The sequence below is a fragment of the Rhinatrema bivittatum genome, chromosome 11 (assembly GCF_901001135.1).
Source record: "Rhinatrema bivittatum chromosome 11, aRhiBiv1.1, whole genome shotgun sequence".
NCBI classification, from domain to species: Eukaryota; Metazoa; Chordata; class Amphibia; order Gymnophiona; family Rhinatrematidae; genus Rhinatrema; species Rhinatrema bivittatum.
In genome coordinates, this window is record NC_042625.1 from 63792407 (window position 1) to 63813602 (window position 21196).

General features: G+C 44.9%; 1 protein-coding gene across 2 annotated transcripts in view; it reads right to left on the reverse strand.

Moving 5' to 3' along the window:
* CFAP73 (cilia and flagella associated protein 73) overlaps positions 1 to 21196 on the reverse strand; it is a 36879-nt gene that overhangs the window by 5178 nt on the left and 10505 nt on the right. For both annotated transcript variants that reach the window (XM_029571724.1, XM_029571723.1), the window contains exons 2-5: positions 10914 to 11019; positions 9716 to 9820; positions 7917 to 8117; positions 4640 to 4861 (exon numbers count right to left, since the gene is read on the reverse strand). In XM_029571724.1, coding sequence (XP_029427584.1) covers positions 4640 to 4861; positions 7917 to 8117; positions 9716 to 9820; positions 10914 to 11015 — 630 coding nt within the window. In that variant the 5' untranslated portion in view covers positions 11016 to 11019. The remainder of the gene's footprint in view (positions 1 to 4639; positions 4862 to 7916; positions 8118 to 9715; positions 9821 to 10913; positions 11020 to 21196) is intronic.

The window sequence follows — 21196 nt, forward strand, 5'->3', positions numbered from 1 at the left end:
CCTGTATGCACAGGGAATTATATACCCGACCCTTAGACAAGCCCTGCTGTAAAAAGGCTAAAACATGAGGGATTTCCACCCTCAATGGGTCTAAGCCTTGCTCCCAACACCATGCTTAACACACCTTCCATGCTCTGATGTGTGCCATGGAGGTGAACTATCTCCTGGCCTGAAGTAAAACGGTGATTACCGGCTCCAAGTACCCTTTTGATCTTAAACGCTTCCTCTCAAAAGCCAAGCCGTGAGACAAAAGTGATCCACCCAATCTGAGAAGTTAGCACCTTGCCTCAACAGCCCCGACAGATGAGAGTGTCTGAGGGGGTCCATCCACGGTGAGCTGGGATCTGTGAACCTTGGCCACCACGACCACTCCAGTGCCACCAGAACCATTCTTCCTGGTTGCCTCTCAATGCACCGCAACACAGGGCCTATTAACAGCCACAGAGAAAATATGTACAGCAGAATCCCTGATGGCCATGGAAGAACCAAGGTATCTGTGCCCTTGGCCCTGACTTACTGTCTGTGACTGAAGAACCTCGGCACCTTGGCATTGCATCGCGATGCCATTAGATCCAGTTGTGGGTTGCCCCAGCGAGCTCACATGAGGCCAAAGACCTCCCCTGATAATTCCCATTCTCCCGGATCCAGCTGTTGTCCTCTGTTGTCTGCTGGATTGTCCACTCTAGCCACATATTATGTCCTGCGGATGCCTTTCCGCCCAAAGAAAAAGCTCCTGGGCCTCGAGAGCTACAGTGCGACTCTTCATTCCATCCTGGCGATTGATATATGCCACTGTTGACACATGGTCTGAGAATACTCGTACCACCTGACCTCGGACCTGAGGAAGGGAAAACCATCAGCGCCCTGTGTACAGCCCTTTCCAAGTGATTGATTGACCAGGTCGCTTCTACCAGCAACGCCACTGATCCTGGGCCATTTGCCCTTGACAGACCACCCACCCACCCAGTGAGGCTGGTATCCATGGTCACCACCACCCAGTCTGGTGTCTCCAGGTGTACACCCCTTTCTCCAAATTGTGATAAGAAAACCACCACGATGATAGACTGGACCTGGATTCCTCCTGTAATGGCTGCTGATACTCCTCCGACAATGGACTCCCACAGTACCAAATCTAGTGTAGACGCCACAGAACCTATGAATAATCCCAGGCCTTGAGAACTGGCAAATGTAAAAAATGCAGTACCTGTGACTGTATCTTTTCCACCCTCTCTGAGGTAAGAAAGAAACTGCCAGACCAAGTATTGAACTCCCAGGTAGTCCAAAGACTGAGTTGGCACCAGGTGACTCTTGGTCAGGTTTATCACCCAGCTGAGCAACTTAAACATTTCCATCACCTGCCATATTGTCTGTGAACACTCCTCTTCGGACTTTGCCAAATGAGCTAATCGGCCAAAAACAGATGAACCAGAATTCCCTCCCTTCGCAAGGCCACTGCCACCTTCACCTTCGTGAACGTGCATGGTGCTGTATCTGACCTGAAATGAAGGGCCTGACATTGGAAATGCTGTCCCAACACCAAGAAGCACAGAAACTTCTGATGCTCCTGCTGAATGGCTATATGCAGATAGGCTTCAACCAAGTCCAAGGATGCAAGAAACTCTCCTCTTCAGGCTGCTGTGATTATGGTCTGTAGCATCTCCATTCGAAAATGCGGAACTTGCAGCACCATGTTTACTTTCTGTAGATCTTGAATGGGCTGAAATGTGCACTTCTTCTTGGGGACCATGAAGTAAATGAAATACCTTCCTTATCCCCTCTCTGGTGAAGGCATCGGCATAACTGCATCCAGATTCTGCAAGTGGTAAAGAGTATCCCGGATGGCTCTCATTTGTTTTGGGACACACAATGGGACGCCATAAAAGCCTCCCTTATCAAACAAGAAAATTCTAAGGTGTAACAATTTCTTATCACCTCCAGAACTTACTGGTCTGACTTGATCTTGGCCCACTCTTCATAGAAAAGGAACAACCTCCCTCCTGTCACTTCCATCAAATAGTGGACCTACATGACTTCATTGGGAGGCTTTTCCACCTCCAGTCGCTGGACTGGAGCCATCTCTTTTATTCCTGTGGGTACCCTGAAAGGACACTGCCTTCCCGAGGTCTGCTTCTGCCCCAAGCCCGAGACACTCTTGCCCAAATGAAAACGCCTCACCTCCTGAAAACGGGAGTGTGGGGGAAAGGTCTTCTTGGCCACTTTCTTATCCTCCATCAACTTGTTGCCCTTGGACTTGCCCAGAACATTCATCAACTGCTCCAGATCCCAGCCAAAGGGCGGCTTTCCCTTAAAAGGGAGATTGCGAAGTTGTGATTTGGACCATACAACTGCCAACCAATTTCGTAACCACAGAAGCTTCCTTGCTGCAACTGCAGGTACCATATTTCTGGCTGACATCCAGACCAAGCCATAAAGCACATCTGCCACATAGGCCACCCCCGCCTCCAGCCTTACTGCCTGATTTCAGTCCCCAGAAGCAGGCCTCTTCTCCTATGCCTTCTGCACCCAGCGCCAACAGGCCTTCTGTATCAGGCTAACACAAATCATCACGTGGAGGCTTAATGCTGAAACTTCAAACATTCTTTTCAACTGGATCTCCAGTTTGCGATTCTGCACATTCTTCAAAGCAGCAGACCCTGCCACTGGAATAGTGGTCTTCTTAGTAACCACCTAGACAGCTGCATTCCCCTTAGGAAACCTCAGTAACTCAAAGGTCTCTTCCGTTAGTGGATACAACTTCGCCAACACTATGCTGACCTTCAAGCTGGTCTCTGGAGTATCCCATTCCCAGTTTACCAGCTTCTTCATCTTCTTGGGCAAAGGAAATGCTCTCGGGGATCCCCATAGGCCATCCAGCAACAGATCCACCCCCTCATTATCAGAGTCTTTCTGGGTAACCTTGATCCCCAGCTCCCCCAAAACTTGGGGAATGAGGGATCTTAATTCCTCTTTCTGGAACAGCCATATGACTCTAGGGCCGTCCCCTTCTGTCACTGGTGCTTCAGCCAAGTCGACCCCATCCTTAACCACCCCCCCCCCCCCCCCCCCGGGTTGTTAGCTGGGCTGCCTGTGTGAGGTCATCCCCTGATTATCCATCAGATCACCTCCAACCACAAATGGGTCATCATCCTCTTCATCCCCTAAGGAAGATGCCAATCCAAGACACCAAAGAAAGGACCCCGAATCTCCAGCTGGGGCCTCCTTGGACCTTTTTAAGGGACGTTACGGCTTCCACTCCAGGGGCCGTTTCCCCCCAGCTCCTCATCTGGCCAAGTAGGCCCTGTGGAAGAGCAGCATGAAGTCCATGGAGAAATCCTTCACCTCCAGATTCCTCTAGCCCCCCACCTTCCTCAACCGGGGGCATTCCCAGCAGGGAAAGAGGAGGAGAATCCCTGGGCTGCTGCTTGTCTGCCATTTACCTACCTGGCCTGAGCTGCATCTTCAGCCCCCAAGGGAGGAACCAGTGCTGGTCCCGACGAAATGAGTGACCTTCCAGGCACCCACAGTCTCTGCAGAGGTTCCTTCACCTCCCGAGGCACAATCCAGGCATAGCACTGCTGAATTCAGCTGTTGCCACCACGTGCCACAGGCATTATACACTTTCATGCGCTGCGATGCCATAGGGCCTACCACATGGCCGCCGCATTTCAGGCGTGCCTTAAGAGATCCCTGCAGTGGCCCCGATGGGCTTTCCCTGATTCATCCTGGAGCCACTGCCACAGTCTGGCAAGTAGCGCAATTCTTCCCTTACACAATAGAAGCCCTGCAGCTTCCCTGCTCGCATGGCTCGGCCAGCTCACATTCCTCATCTTTTTTTTTTTTTTTTTAAAGGAGCCACAGACAAAGGAAAAGTAAAACCAAATACTTTTCTATTGCTGGCCACCAAAAGGGAAAGAAGCTCTTCGAAGGAAAGAGGGAGCCAGGACCCCTGGCTGTCAGACCTCCAGGATGATGCAGGCAAGAGCAGTCCAGGGATCACCAACCCCCTGCTCACCCAGCTCTACCTGAGAGATGGTCCACAAAAGGTACCTAACATCTCAGGGAGCTCCAGAAGATGATTCTTTCTCCAAACTTTTTACTCTTTATTTCTTTATTTATTTTAAACTACTCTAACCAGACTGCAGGTTTGCACCTCTGCCATCTGCTGGAGAGAGAGAAATACTGAAGGACTGCTGGTGGCCCTCTCGGTTATGTAGTAATGCCTCAAAGTTTTTGTTCTCTGCCTCCATCTGCTGGTAGGGATGCATAAACCCACTTGTCTGGACTGATCTGGGGTACAAACAGGCACTGCAGATTTTACATTTCAATCTTTTATTCTGCAGCAATAGGAAATCCAGTTCCATAGAAGATAAAGATTGAATTAGTTTGAAATGGGAATGGGAGATACTGCCCCCATCCTAATCACACACTCTTCCTCGATGATCAAGTTCAGCCCAGCCTTCTCTCCCCTTGCAGGCCAGTTTCAAGGTAGCACAGTGATGTTGGGTGGCACGGTGCAGCCCCTACATATACCAACTGCAAGGTGCTATGGTATAGTCCTTGCACTGCACATATCAACAGTCAGGCACCATGGTTTGCACAGTCTGTCTGCAAGGTGACATAGCGAGGCCCCTGCACATACCAGCTGTAAGGTGATGCTGCGAGCCTTCTCCAGCTTGGTCTTCAGCCCTGCAAGCTCATTGTTCAGTTGCAAGATCACGCTCTGTTTCTCTTCCACGTACTGGTGCAGCTGCATCCGTTCCTGCTCCATGGCCTCCTGATCTGCAACCTCACGAATCATCAGTTTGGCCTGAGTAGCCATCAGAGTATTAAACCTGTTGACCATTTCTGGGATGTCTTGAAACTGAAGCCAGAATACAGCATGGGCAAGTTAAAAGGATACCATTACCCTCACTGGTAGCATATCTGAAAGAGGGTGAAAGTACAGAAGTGGTTTCCGATGCTTGTACTGGATTTAATTTTAAGAACTGTTAAGAGTCTGAGGTCCCCAGCAGTCTGTCCTTCTCACACACATTCTGTGGGTATTGCAGCCTCTGCAGGCACCAAGCAATTAGGCCACAAATTCTGATCCATCGACCCCCGTGGCATGGATGCTTTGTGAAAGTTTGGGGGCATCACAATTCCAGATCTGCACTGTGATTTGGCCGTGTGATTTTGAAATATTTCGGGGAGAACAACTTTGGGTTAACTGTTGGGATGTTTGCTTTTCGGTGGGGGGGATGCAATAAGACGTATGCTGAAAATGGACGCTGGTATTGAGCGCCCGTTTTCCTAAATACACGTGCAGCCACATCCCTGTGTGCCTCGATGTAAATAAGGCAGGGTAAAAAAAGGGCACGCTATGGGAGAATGTGTCTCTCTGGCACTCAAAGGAGGTTATTGCACCGGGTGCCCACAATTGCACCGGGCGCTCAATACGAGTGTCTGTTTTCATCGTGCTTGCTTTGGTTATTTTTGTTGAGGTGCCGATTTCGCACGCTGCAGGTGCCCATTGCTACGGGCATCTAAATTATGCAGGCATGAGAAACGTGTGCTTCTGGTTCAGCAAATTCATATATATATTTATTTTTCGCCACCGCAAGCAGCAAATGGAAGAGTCAGGGTGATACTAAGGAGGAGCACACATTTATCGCAATAGAGAGGACCATATTTTTTTATACTTCTTCTGAGCCCTTGACTGCGAGTTAACTCTACCTCTGCAGCTGAAGTTAAATTCCCCACATTGAAGCGTCTGTTGGCCACCCAGCGCTTTCCTGCATCAGGTGCTAATAGTTAATGTCTTCATCTAAATGGAATTTGCATGCATTGGGCGCTATCGGGTTCGTGTTTGTTAGGGCAGACGTTTTGGTGGCGCTAATCTCCTTACTGCATCGGGTACTAGTCTAGCACGTCCAAAATTGTGCGCCAGGCTGGGTGCACTTTATTGTATCGGCCCCTGGGACTGCAGTCAGAAGTCACATTCACAAACCTGCCCTGGGAGCGAACGTTGGGATCTGTGCCTCACTCAGCCCATTGAGTCTCTTTCAGGGGAGAGTCCTTGCCCTCTGCATTCACTACTCACTTCTCCCTGTCCCACTGACTCCTGACTCTCGGCCTTCCCAGCAGTAGCCCTTTTCACCTCTTCGGCACTTGCTCCTCTAGCAGGAGCTCCTGCTAGACTGTATTGCATCAAATGTCATTGGGTGTTTTGTTGCTGCAGACTGTGACGTGTTTTATTGAACCAGCCTAAGAATGTTCCACAGGTAATGATATCCATCAGCTTCTGCGGCCACGCAGGTTCTTTCGAGTGTGGACTTCACCTGAACAGGTACTTGTGTCAGCTAAAATGCTCATGGACAAAATTATCTTTAGAAAGTTCTTATGCTAGCAAATCCTAGTGCCTCCTGAACTGATACAGCCACTAGTACACTATTTTATTATTTTTTAAGCACAAAACAACTTCAAAATAGGTTTTTCTATTAAGGGGCCAGAACCATCTCTTACCAAAAGTGCACAAGACAACCATTTATTTGTACATGGAAGAGAATTACAGATTGCTACAGCCCAGCTTTCAGTAAGTATTAGAGATGTGAATCGTGTCCTCGATCATCTTAATGATCGATTTCGGCTGGGAGGGGGAGGGAATCGTATTGTTGCCGTTTGGGGGGGTAAAATATCGTGAAAAATCGTGAAAAATCAAAAAAACGTAAAATCGCAAAACCGGCACATTAAATCCCCCACCCTCCCGAACCCCCCCCCAAATGACTTAAATAACCTGCGGGTCCAGCGGCGGTCCGGAACAGCAGCGGTCCGGAACGGGCTCCTGCTACTGAATCTTGTTGTCTTCAGCCGGCGCCATTTTCCAAAATGGCGCCGAAAAATGGCGGCGGCCATAGACGAACACGATTGGACGGCAGGAGGTCCTTCCGGACCCCCGCTGGACTTTTGGCAAGTCTTGTGGGGGTCAGGAGGCCCCCCCCCAAGCTGGCCAAAAGTTCCTGGAGGTCCAGCAGGGGTCAGGGAGCGATTTCCCGCCGCGAATCGTTTTCGTACGGAAAATGGCGCGGCAGGAGATCGACTGCAGGAGGTCGTTCAGTGAGGGTTCCGGCGCCTCGCTGAACGACCTCCTGCAGTCGATCTCCTGCCGGCGCCATTTTCCGTACGAAAACGATTCGCGGCGGGAAATCGCTCCCTGACCCCCGCTGGACCTCCAGGAACTTTTGGCCAGCTTGGGGGGGGCCTCCTGACCCCCACAAGACTTGCCAAAAGTCCAGCGGGGGTCCGGAAGGACCTCCTGCCGTCCAATCGTGTTCGTCTATGGCCGCCGCCATTTTTCGGCGCCATTTTGGAAAATGGCGCCGGCTGAAGACAACAAGATTCAGTAGCAGGAGCCTGTTCCGGACCGCTGCCGTTCCGGACCGCCGCTGGACCCGCAGGTTATTTAAGTCATTTGGGGGGGGGTTCGGGAGGGTGGGGGATTTAATTTAAAGGGTCGGGGGTGGGTTTTAGGGGGTTTTAGTGTGCCGGCTCACGATTCTAACGATTTATAACGATAAATCGTTAGAATCTCTATTGTATTGTGTTCCATAACGGTTTAAGACGATATTAAAATTATCGGACGATAATTTTAATCGTCCTAAAACGATTCACATCCCTAGTAAGTATAGCACATACAAAAAAGTTCGATATCCCAGCCAGACGCACAGGCCTGTACCTCATCTGCTCTGATTCCATCAGCAAACCACCACGTGCACATGCCACGTCTCATCCAATAGCCCGGCCAGATCCGCAGGCCTGCTCTGATTCCACTACTGAAACACATGTACATGCCACGGCTCAACCAATATCCCAGCCCAAGCCCCCATGCACGCACCTCACCTCTGCGGATATCCCAGCCAAACCCAATGCATGCATCTCACCTCCTCTGATTTCTCCAGCACTTTTTGCAGATAGCTTTGAAATATGGCGTATTTCTCCACACGCTTAGAGAGCTGCTGCTCCTTCTGCGTCAGCAAAGTGATCTCCTCCTGCATGCGCACTGCTTCTTTCTCCTTCTGTGCAGTTAACAATCGCTCCACACTTGTCTTTTTCTCAGCCCGGCTTCGCTTCGAGTCATTCTCCTGAGATAGGCCGAGACAAAAAAAAAAAAAAGTAGGAGCCCCATCTCAGTCTATAAGCCCTTTGAGACCGGGATTGCCACCATCTGCACCCATTTTTTTTTAATGCAACCTGTTTCTGCAGCTGTGTAATTTTTTTCTGCTTGTACTTCCCTTCTTTGTAATGTGTAATTTTCCTTCTGTGTAATGTTGACTCTTTGTAAAATGAATGTGCATTGGTGCAAAAATCACTCCTCTCCCATGCTGAACCTTCCCCATTAGTTGCATGCCAGCACCTGCCCCCATGGTAAGGGGGTCACTGTGAGGTCAAAGGATGTTTTCCCCCCCATTCCATAATTTGTCCATCGCTTAAGGAGCAGCTTGGAACCTGCGACATGCCAGAACCTCTCCTTGCATATAAAGCTTCCACAATTTGGAACCACACAGCCCGGCAGATTTTAAAAGCCCGATGGGCGCCAAAGAGGGAAGATCCATGCGTGTCACTGCGCAGATTTTAAGAAGCGCCCATGTTCATCCACAAATAAAAATGTTCAGAAAAGGCATGGGGCATGGATGGGGGTCTGGGTGTAGGCAGGTCAGGAGAAGACCAAGAGATGTGCGATAAGTAAGCGCACGCGTGGAGGCCCCACCGCATAGCTTTACTTCTGCTATTGCTGGCGTGTAAGTAAAAAAAAATAGATCAGGGCTAGTCAGCGGGGTTTTAAGGGTCAGATCGAACAGGGGAAAAGGGAGCCTTGAAAAGTAGGGGGATTAGGATGTCTTAGCCCTACAATGGGTGAACTGGGAATGAACTGGGAAAAGGATAAGTAGCTTCGGCACGCACTCCCTATAAAATTCCCTCCACTTACATGGTAGATGCGGCATTTGCGCGCATATGCGGGTGTCTATATAAAATTGAGCACACACGTACACGCATATGTGCACGCATGTTATAAAATGGCCATGTTCATTGGCACAAGCTGGCGTACGGGCGCACGCACGCATGCAGGTCTTAAAATTCACTTTAGACTGAATATGTAAATTAGCTAACAACCAAGAGCCTTTGCCCTGCCCCTCCCCTGCCCCTCCCCCTCAAAGGGAGGTACATTTTAGCATCACAGACAAACTGAAGAGACCAAAATCAGCTTTTATATCAATAGAGAGGTCCATATTCAGAAGCATTTAGCTGGTTAACTCAGAAGTCAGCTAAATTAATATTTGGGCATCTATCCAGCTAAATTCTAGCTAAGTTCCGGGCATTCTGGGGGTGTAACTGGGAGGAATTGAGTTACCCAGCTAAGTTAACCGGCTAACTCCGATATTCAGAATTAGCCGGCTACCTTAGCTGGCTAACTCTGGTTGGGCCAAAGACCTGTCCTAAAGTTAACCGGCTACAGTTAGCCAGCTAACTTTAAGACAGCCTGTTCTATTTAATAATGTGTCTGCACTATAATATGCCTCCAAAGTTAGCCAGATAAGATTTTCTGGCTAACTTTGCTATCCGAACAGTATCTGAATATGGACTTCTTGATTTATTATGCTCAAAATAACATCATCCCAATGCTTTTTTTTTTTTTTTCTAATATGCTTTTTACCCCTGCCTTATGTTCATAAAATCTTACCTTCAGAAACCTGTCAAATTTGAAGACTGAATCTTTCAGCTGCTCCTCCTTTCTCTCCAGCTCTTCCCGACGCTGCTGAAGGCTCTCCATCTTCATCTGGAACTCCTGCAGGGGACAAAAATATTACCTAAGCCAGGCACCCCATAATTAGTTCACTCTCACACACCAACCACTGTAGCCTTTCACTAAAAGAGTCTCCATACTAAAGCCCCTTAACACCCCATCACCACCTTTCTTTTTTTTTTTCAAGATCATTTTTATTGTGCAAGACAAGAGTTACAGTAACAACCCTGTAACCATACCGTAAATTGTTACTCAGAGATACAAAATAGTAAAATCAACATCACAACAGTCAGGTACTACGCATAGCCCCCAAGATATAATTCAGTTGCACTTCCATCTTACAGCTTTTTTATTTTGTAATAACCCCCTAAAACCTCATTCCATCCAGAAATTTCCCTCTCTTGTGCTTACCAACACATTCACACCCATTCATACATACACTTTTATCTCTTATCTAACCTTCTCCCCATCCAAGTACGTAGGGACTGTGGCCTAGTGTGCTCCACCAGTTTCCAAATCGTGGAATACCCCAAATTCTTAAGTCTTAATTTCATCTTGCAAGATAGTGAATGAAAAAACATTCTCAAGCTTTCACATAGTGTTCAGAGCAGTAAATCACCTGGGCCAGATGGTATACACGCTAACTAAAAAATGAAATTTCAGACCTATTACAATTAATTTGTAACCTATCATTAAAATCATCTGTTGCACCTGAAGACTGGAAGATTTATTGATGATACTAGTGGCCCTAATTGCTACTTTAATTGTTTGCTGTGGGGCTGGAAATGAGAATCATTTTAACTTCCTAGTCCACTGAATCTGGTTTTCACAAGAAAGCCTGGCTTACAAAAAGCCTGAGAAAATGAAGAAAAGAGCTGGGAGATGATCGAGACCAGTTCAGCTCTCCCATACACTATAGATGTAGCTGTTCCCCAGAGGAAGATAAATTACATGTGTTCATATTGTAATTGTTGATGAACCCACTTTAATATTGCACTTCAGATTTACAAATGTTAGAAGCAGCTGCCTTGCAAGGCTGGGCTATCCCTCTGAGTGGTCATGGAGATGATGCCCCTCATGATCCCACCATGCTGACCATGTGGTTGAGTTCTGTCATGAGACGAGCATGTGATACCTCTTTCTGTGCTGTCAAGGCGTGCTCTACCTCTTCTATCTCTCTCTTCTTCTCTAGCAGACGTGTGGCTGGAGTCAGGAATTCATCTTCCCTTTCAGGCATTTTCCTGCAAGCAAGAAATATTGGAAATAGAGTCACTGTGACTTCATTAGCCCTTGCTAGTAGTGTCTCATAGGAGAGTACTCTGCGAGACCCGGGAAAAGAGGTTTGCCTGGCGAAGCAGCAAATGACTCCAAACAACCCCCTTAAAGTCACAGAGGGGCTACTGAGAAGGGAGATGTAAACAGGGAAAAGGCACATAACTTGGGCTTCTAGTGAACTGCGTTAGCCCCGATGCATCTTTCGGAAGGCACCGTATGGGGCAATGATCTAGGAAAAGCAGGAACTGTCCTTACAAAAACGGACAGGCAGCAACTGGGAAACAATGGTGGAAATACAAGAACACGCTCCAAGCCCCCAAAGGTGCCTAACTCTCAAAATCAGGCACCTAAACCCTTTGAAAACTGAGCCCCACAAGGGTGAAAGTGGTTCAGAGAGAGGCCACAAACAAAGCAGGAACTGCAACCCAAACCCTGTAAGGACAGGCTTGAGACACTCAACATGTACTTGAGGAAGAAAAAAAGGGGAAAGGGGGGCTGTGATAGAAACAGTCAAATATTTAACATTTCATTACAGCAGAGGAAGGGACATTTTCCACGGAAAAGGAAATACAAGTCTAGGGGGTCATGAGATGAAGCCGGAGAGAGGAAGATTAAAAGGAAACATGAGAAAATAGTTCTTTATTTTTTTCATTTATTAACTTTTATTATCCGCTGATCATCTGGATAGCTTGGTGGGCTACATTTAAAAGCAATGTAATACAATAATGGAGAAATTTGTTCTTACCGGATAATTTTGTTTCCACGAGACCAGTCCAGACGAACGGGTTATGCCCACTGATCAGCAGCTGGAAACCGAGGGAATATTGAGAGGAGGAGAAGATTTTGCTGGCAGCTGAAGAGGATTGGTAAGTATTGCTTGCTGGGTAATATTGGGACTTAAAGTTTGGGGAGAGGTGAAATTTATTTATTTAGTTTTTATTTTAAAAGGCTTATAATATTCCGCCATCTCCAAATTGTACAAAATTTGTCCAGAGTGGATTAAATCAATAGATACATAATGGAAAAACGGTTTTCAACCATATAGTATTACACACATTACATTTTATTCATACCTTATGCCTCCTGAAAAAGATATGTTTTTATTCCTCACCTACATTCCTTTAAAACCCGCACTTCCCTCAGCTGAACCGGCAACTATTCCAGCTTGCTGGCGCACGACCAGAAAAAGCTCGCGCTCGTGTCTGTTTTAGCCTGCCCTTACTCGGTGATGGCTCACTTAATAATCCCGCAGATTGTGTGTGTAGTGTCCTGCTTGGAATATGAGAGAATGTTTTCTTCAATTCACAGGTTTCTTCCATATATATAACAGTTTGTGTACAGTAACTATTAAACACACAACTAGGCCCGCCGTTTCATCGGCAACCACTGCAGATGTGGAAGCGCAGATGACGCATCTTCAGACTTTGATAAACCCAATAAAATCCACACCCCAGCATTCTGCACTAACTGCAGTGTTCTTAACAGATTATCAGGCAGGCCCACCAATAGTGTTGTACAATAATCAATGTGCCCTAAAATCAGTGATTGTAATACAACCCGGAATAAACCAACAGGAAGGAAAGGCTTCACTGGTCTTAACAATTTCAGTTTGTAGAAAGCAATACGTGATACCTGGATAACATGAGGCTTCATTGACAATGATAAATCCAAAATTACTCCCAGACTCTGCGCCTCAGAGGTCATGTAAAGCTGATTTCCATCAGTCAAAAGACTAATATTAACCTCGGCAATGGGTGTTTTGCCAGTTCATAGAGCTTTTGTTTTCTTAATAGTCAGTAACAAGCCATTTTTATTCATCTAAGTCTTAATAAGTGAAACACAATTATTAAAAGATTGTACCGGTAGTTCTTGCTTAGTAAATATGCCTGCATATTATCCGCATATATATAAAAAAAATACATACCCAACTTCTCCAGCGCAAAACCCAATGGTGCTAAATATATATTAAATAAATCGGAAGATAGCAATAAACCATGGGGAATACCATACTTCACTGGTTGCCGACTGGGACATCTAAGACCCATTTATACCCTATACTCTCTTAAATCTACACAAGACCAAAACCAACTTAACACCTTCCCTACATACCAATATATTCCAGGCGAGAAATAAAAATATTATGCCTCACTGAGTCAAATACCAAAGCTACATCAAATACATACTGCCTTTTTGTACCAATAATTTCTGCAAAGTACAAATTGATGATAATCATGAGAACCCATATGGTCAACTGTATAGTTATTCTACAACAACGGCTCACTACCTCAAAATTTATCAACTAACAAAAAAACAATTAACTTTGAGGATTAATGCTCAAAAGCATATATTGTATTTTATAATACTTTAACAAACTCTACTGGGGAAGGTATCAGATAGAAGTGCTCACAGTCTCTTGCCCTATACAGGGCTACAACCCTTCTCATGTATCGGCACTTAGATCACGTCATCTACCATTACCCCATAAGAGTAAGCCTATTTTATTTGTGTTTTTATTTTTAATAAATCACCCAATAAAAAATTTTTTCTTTTAAAATTTTTTTACCCTTGAAAATTATTCACCATTATGTTTTGCGTGGTCCCTCTATTCAATAAAATTACTTATCTTTTCATGTGCTTGACTTCCAAAATTATCAATACTTGTTATGCGCTCACTTGCTTGTTGTCAGCTGTCTTCCTGCCCGACATTGTCAATGTTTCGGCGCAACAAGTGCGCCTGCTTCAGGGGCTTACTGCTCAATATTCTACAAAAAACACATCTTTTTAATATACTCTTATAAATGCATTTCTAAATGACCAAATTCTCAATGGTACTCACTATTCAGATTGGCGCTTTTTTCACCCGATCTTTCACAGCGTTCAAATATGGCGCCAAAACGCCTTCTCTATCTCAATGCCGGAAATGCATATGCTCTTTATTTCCTGTCACGCATTGTTAACGCACCTATCAGCTGATTTGTCTAGAACACTGACCAATCGACCTCCTTGTTTAGCCCAACTGGGGCTACTGTTTGTAATTTAAAGATCCACTTTTGCTCACGTTGTAACAAACGTAAGTTTAAATTGCCTCCTCTTTCGTCCTGCTCCATTACCTCTAACACCGTACTTTTTAAACTCCAAAAATTATGTGATTTTTCTAAACAGTGTTGCACCAGCGGGGCTTCTAATCTGTTGCATTTAAGTGCACTCTTATGTTCTATTAAGCGAGTTTTCAACTGTCTTGTTGTTTTGCCTATATACAAAAGACCACAAGGGCACCATATAGTATACACTACAAAACTAGAATTGCAAGTTGACTTTTTTATAGGTTTAAACCTTTGAAGTTTATCTAAGGGGATATTGATATTAGAATGAGCTAATGGGCACATCACGCACGACCCACATGCAGAATGTCCATCCCGATTTACTTCATATTGTAGGGAACTCTTAAAATGTGATCTCACTACTTGATCTTTTATATTTGTTCCTCTTTGAAAAGCTATTAATGGTCGAGATTCAAAGACTGTATGTACTTGAAGGACATTCCAGTGGCGTCTAATGCTGCGTGCCACCTCATTCGCCCCCTGAGAGTACGGCAAAACACAAGTTAAACATTGTGAAGTTTTTCTCTGTTGTGGTTGTAATAGATTTTCTCTATGATTCCAACGTGCTCTCTTGCAAGCTTGTTTTACAATTTTTAAGGGATAACCCTGGTCTAAAAATCTCTGGCTCATCTCTTGTGATTTAACTTTATATTCTCCTTGTCGAACACAGTTTTCTAAGCCTTAAAAATTGGCCAAACGGGATACTGTTCTTCAGAGGAAGTGGATGACAACTTGAATATTCCAGCAATGTGTTACGATCTGTTGGCTTTTGATAAATCGTAAAGAAGAACTTATGCGCCTTAATTGAGATGTTTATGTCCAGAAAGGAGACCGAGTTCTGATGAAAAATATAAGTAAATTGTAAAGCTTGTTCACGGGCATTTAACCATTGAATAAACTCTTTAAATAGAGCTTCAGTACCTCTCCACACTATGAAGATGTCATCGATAAATCGACGCCATACCAAAATATTCTGTTGATATGGAGAAATTGGTAGCCACTGTGATTCAAAGTGTCCTACGTAAAGACTTGCGACACTAGGGGCCATTGTGGCTCCCATCGCAGTGCCTCCCACCTGTTGATAATATACTTTATCAAAAACAAAAAAGTTTTTTTTCAAAGCCAATGCTGCTAATTCAACTATAAAAGTAACTGGTGGATGAATCTTTGAAGATTGTGTTGTTAACTGTGAATAAATCACTTGCAAAGCCCCTTCTTGGGGCACATTCGTATAGAGGGACACGATGTCAATTGTGGCTAAAGAAACTTCTTCAAAAGGAATATCTAAGGTTTCCAAATACTGTATTAATTCGCCGGAATCTCGAACATACGAGGGCAAAGAAGGTACTAGAGGGCGTAGAAATGTATCCACATATTGAGAAAGTGGTTCGAGCAATGAACCTCGTGATGAAATAATAGGACGTCCCGGAGGGTTCTCTAGATTCTTATGAATCTTTGGGAGATGGTAAAAGGTTGGCACCCTTGGATGTTCAACCTTTAAAAAACGAAACTCCCTTACGGTGATCCAACCTTGCGCTAGGGCGTCCTCCAAAAGGGTATCTATGTGTTCTTTCAACTGCGGTGTGGGATTAGCATCTAGCTGCTTGTAAAACTGTTGATCTGCTAGTTGTCGTAATGCCTCTGTCCTGTATGAATCTCTATTCATTATTACCACCGCTCCTCCTTTGTCCGCACTCTTTACCACCAACGTTGGATCTTCTCTTATTTCTTGTAATGCCCTATTTTCTTGCATGCTCAAATTAAAGAATCTTGATCTAGAATCTTCCTGAATCTTGTCTATGTCCTTTTGCACCAATCTTGCGAAAGTATGTATAACCGGATCAATATTGCCTGGAGGACACCAGGTAGACTTTGGAAATACCACCGATTTATCTCGTTCCTCTGGTGGTTTTTTGTCAAAAAATAAACGTAACCTTAAATTCCTTAAAAACTTTTGAAAAAATTTGCTAGTTTCAAAATGGTCATACTGCACCGTTGGTACATATGTTAACCCTTTTTCCAATACTTGGACTTGAGTACGTGTTAGAGAACGGGAGGACAAATTAATCACTGTGGATTCTCTGGTCTGCATTGATTCCCCGATTTGTTCTTCCCCTGTGATCGTGTCCATCTTTTTTGTTGTCTTTGTCCCGGTGGGGGATCTTGAGTATGCTGTTGAAATCTGACCTTGCGATCTTGTCGTGCCTCTTGAAAAGGGGTTGCTGTTGAGGGACCACTGGTAATAGGTCCCTCAACAGCTGATAGGTGCGTTAACAATGTGTGACAGGAAATAAAGAGCATATGCATTTCCAGCATTGAGATAGAGAAGGCGTTTTGGAGCCATATTTGAACGCTGTGAAAGATCGGGTGAAAAAAGCGCCAATCTGAATAGTGAGTACCATTGAGAATTTGGTCATTTAGAAATGCATTTATAAGAGTATATTAAAAAGATGTGTTTTTTGTAGAATATTGAGCAGTAAGCCCCTGAAGCAGGCGCACTTGTTGCGCCGAAACATTGACAATGTCGGGCAGGAAGACAGCTGACAACAAGCAAGTGAGCGCATAACAAGTATTGATAATTTTGGAAGTCAAGCACATGAAAAGATAAGTAATTTTATTGAATAGAGGGACCACGCAAAACATAATGGTGAATAATTTTCAAGGGTAAAAAAATTTTAAAAGAAAAAATTTTTTATTGGGTGATTTATTAAAAATAAAAACACAAATAAAATAGGCTTACTCTTATGGGGTAATGGTAGATGACGTGATCTAAGTGCCGATACATGAGAAGGGTTGTAGCCCTGTATAGGGCAAGAGCCTGTGAGACTGTGAGCACTTCTATCTGATACCTTCCCCAGTAGAGTTTGTTAAAGTATTATAAAATACAATATATGCTTTTGAGCATTAATCCTCAAAGTTAATTGTTTTTTTGTCAACTGTATAGTTAATCATATATAAACATCTCCAATATTAAAAAATTATTTACCATCTACCTACCTCCATAGGCCTTTTTGCTCACATTTACTGCTCAACATCTCTCAACAAATGATGGCCATTTTTAAAGAGCTGAAGCCCAAAGTGAAATCATTATTTGGCAACATACAAAGACATAGAGATTGCCTTTGGTCATTATAATTAAGACATGGTATGACTGCAACAACAGGTATCTGTGTTGATGAAGTCACAAGAGATACCTGTCCACGAATCTAATGAGATCTGCATACCACAGGCATCTTGGCCAGTCTGGAGCCACTAATATCACTAGACCCAGATTTTTTTAAATTCTTTGGACCATTCTCTCTATCAACAGCAATGGAAGGAACAGATACAGAATTGCCTCTGATGGCCAATACTGGATCAAATCAACCTATCTGATGAGACTTTTTCCCTCCTTCAGCTGTAAAACCATTGCACCTTTGCATTAGATCAATCAGTGGGACTGCCCACTTGTTTACTATCCGATCAAATGCTGCCAGTGACAATGCTTACTCTCTGGCATCAACTACATTGTGGCTGAGAAAATCTGCCTGAATGTTCTCCACTCCTGCTATGTGCAAGGCAGATATCATCTTCAGATTCTTTTCTGCGCACCAAAGAAGTAAAGCCATCTCTTCCAACACCTGTGGGCTCTTGATGCCCCCTTGATCCACATACACATCTGCAGGGCATTGTCAGACATTACTCTGACTACCTTATCTCTGACAAGGGATAGGAAGCTCAGAAGAGCCAACTGAATTGCCCTGGTTTCCAAATGACTGATGGACCACTCTGCTTCCCTTCTGGCACACTCCCTGAGCAACTTGTCCTAGATAATATGTTCCCCAACCTAAAAGGCTGGTGTTGGTCATCACAGTTACCCAGGCTGGGGGACTGAGTTCCACACCTTCCTCTACCATCTCAAACTCACCTTGATTTGATCCAGTACCAAAAGTCTCAAGTTATAATCCTGTGACTGAGGATCCCATCTAGACAGCAAGGCTCTCTGAAGGTATCTCATATGCATCCTTGCTCAGGGAATCAGATTTAATACTGCTGCCATGGAACCCAAGAATTGTAGGTAACTCCATACCATCAGATTATTGAACAACACCAACAAATGAATCCTCTGTTGCAATTTTTGGCTGCTTTGTTCTGTTAAATAAACACAACCCAGCTTTCTGTCAAATAGAGCTCCCAGGTATTCTAGAATTTGTGAGGGTAACAACCTGCTCTTGGAGAAGTTTATTATTCTACCCAACTACTGCAACAACTCTACTATCCTCTTAGTGACTAAAACAGTCTCTTGTTCTGATTTTGCTCTAAAGAGCCAATCGTCCAGTTAAAGTTGCACCAAAATTCCTCCTTTGTTGCAGCACCACTGCCACTACTACCATCACCTTTGAAAAGATTCTTGAAACTGTAGCCAGCTTGAAAGGCAAAGTGGAAATGCCCACTTAGTATCACAAAATGAAGAAACTTGTAATGACACCTCCTTATTTACATGTGTAGGTAAGCCTCTGTGAGGTCCAAAGAGGTCACAAATTCACCATGCCTCACCATCATTATAACCGACTTCAATGTCTCCATCCTGAAATGCAACATCCTGAGAAACATTTTGGCATGTTTCAGATCTAGAATGGGCTGAAAGGAACCCTCTTTCTTGGGAACCACAAAATAAATTGAATACCACCCCTGACCTCACTGAGGTCTCAGAACCAGCTCTACCATTTTTATGCAAAGAAGACATTCAAGTGTCATTCTTATTGCTTTATTCTTTTTGGCAGAGTGACAAGAGGAAGCCATAAAGGCATCTAAAATTGAATAGGAAAATTCGAAGGCGCAACCGTTGAGAAATTACTACTTACCTGATAATTTCCTTTTCTTTAGTGAAGACAGGTTAATCTAAGACCACTGGGTTATGCACCTCTACCAGCAGATGAAGATGGAGCAAAACTGACATCCCAATATATATTAGAGATGTGAATCGGAACCGGACTCGTTTCAGATTCCGGTTCCGATTCACATCGTGATTTTTTTTTCGTCCAGCCAGGTACCTTTTACAGGTACCTGGCTGGACGAAAAAATGTGACAGGGTGACATGTCATTGGCCGGCCCCTGTCACATGGAGGGAGCACTGGATGGCCGGCGCCATCTTTAAAAATGGCATGGGCCATCCAGTGCTCCTACCATGTGACGGGGCCGGCCAATGGCACGGATACCCTGTCACATGGTAAGGGCAAAGGGCCATCGGCGCCATTTTGATTAGTGGCAGCCGACGGCCCGAGAGCGGGAGATCGCTCCCGGGACCCCCACTGGACAACCAGGTACCTGTGAAAAGTTTTTTGGGGGGTCAGGAGGGTGGGGGAAGCTAAGGGATTAGTTTCAAAGGGTCGGGTGGGTTTAGGGATTATTTTTGTGGGGGAGGGCCGTTTTTCCTGCCCTCCCCCAAAATGATAAGAGAACCCCACAAACAATATCGTGGGGTTTTCCTATCGGTTTCGGGGAGCCCCCAATTTCTGACGATTTTGAAAATATCGTACGATATTTTCAATCGTCCGAAATACGATTCACATCCCTAATATATATACCCCTGCACTGAGATCAGCCTGCCAGTATTTTCTGCAAAAGCCAACTGTTGACCAACATCAACACTTGATTATAACTTGTAATAGACAAGTACTCAGTCAACAGGAAACAGTGAGCTCAAACAAAGAGGGTAACATCACTAATCTAGAGACTAAAACTGACACTTACCAGTTATCCCCGGACACGCAGCCACTCAGGAAGACCATAGAACCACAAACCGGCAGCTAAGGACAGGAAGGTGGATTAGCCTGTCTTCACTAGAGAAAAGGAAATTATCAGGTAAGTAGTAATTTTTCTTTTCCCAGCAATCAGACAGGTTAATCCATGACCAGTGGGATGTACTAAAGCTACTCCTGTACAGGACAGGAGATTGCCCGTGGTCCAACCAACACCACACACAGAGGCTGCATCCTCGAGGACCTGCACATCCAGGCGGTAATAGCTGGAAAAAGTGTATGAGGAGCATGTCGCAGCTTGGCAAATCTTGACAGGAGACAACAATTGAAACTCCGCCCATGACCTTGCCTGAGCTGTAGTGGATTGAGCCCTAACCTGTTTAGGCAATGGCTACTCAGCATCCACATACACAGCAGTACTAACCTCCTTAACCCAATGGGTAACATAGCCCGCGACACTGACTCACCCTATTTACCTCCACTGTGGAGAACAAACAGGTGCTCAGTCTTCCTGAGAGTTTTAATAAACTCCAATACCGCATCAGGTGCTGCTTGACTTCCAAGGTCCACAACACATGCTATTCATCCACATTTCTCTCCCTGACCAGCACTGGAAGGGAAATCATTTGGTTCAAATGGAAATCCAAGGCCACTCCTGGCAAAAAAAAGACAGACAGTCCGAAGCTGGACTGCCCATGAAGTCACTCGTAGCATCAGAGTGTTTGTGTGTGTACACAGTATATGAGAGAAGAGAAAGTTTTGGCACCTCCCTTCCCCTCCCACTAATCCACGAGAAGCTTATGGTGACTGGAAGTCCAATGTTCCCAGGTATGAAGCATGAGCATTTTTATCCTTATTCATTTAATTAATCAGGTGTTATTTGATGTGTCTGCTGTTTGATGTTAAGGAAATTTAAAAAAATGTGCACAGGAGTTTTTAATTATTGGATGTTATTCTATTCATCAGTTGTTTTGAAATATATATTTTTTAGCAATATAGTTTTACATATCTGATTGACATATTTCTTGATTGTATGGTTTTGAGGAATGGTGATATTTCTGCTTTTTCATTGTTAAGAGTGATCTTCTGGGCCTTACAGGTGAATTCTGTGCCCCCACAGCAGGAATCTGTGCATTTTCCAGAGACCGCACTGAGTAGTTCAGTGCTCAGTAGTCTCTGAAGTGTGGCCTCCTGTGTGTGTGTGTGTTGAGGGCAGGGCCGGCGCATCCATTAGGCGAACTTCGGCGGTTGCCTAGGGCACCGAGCCGAAGGGGGCGCCGAAGAGCAGCCATGTGGCGCCA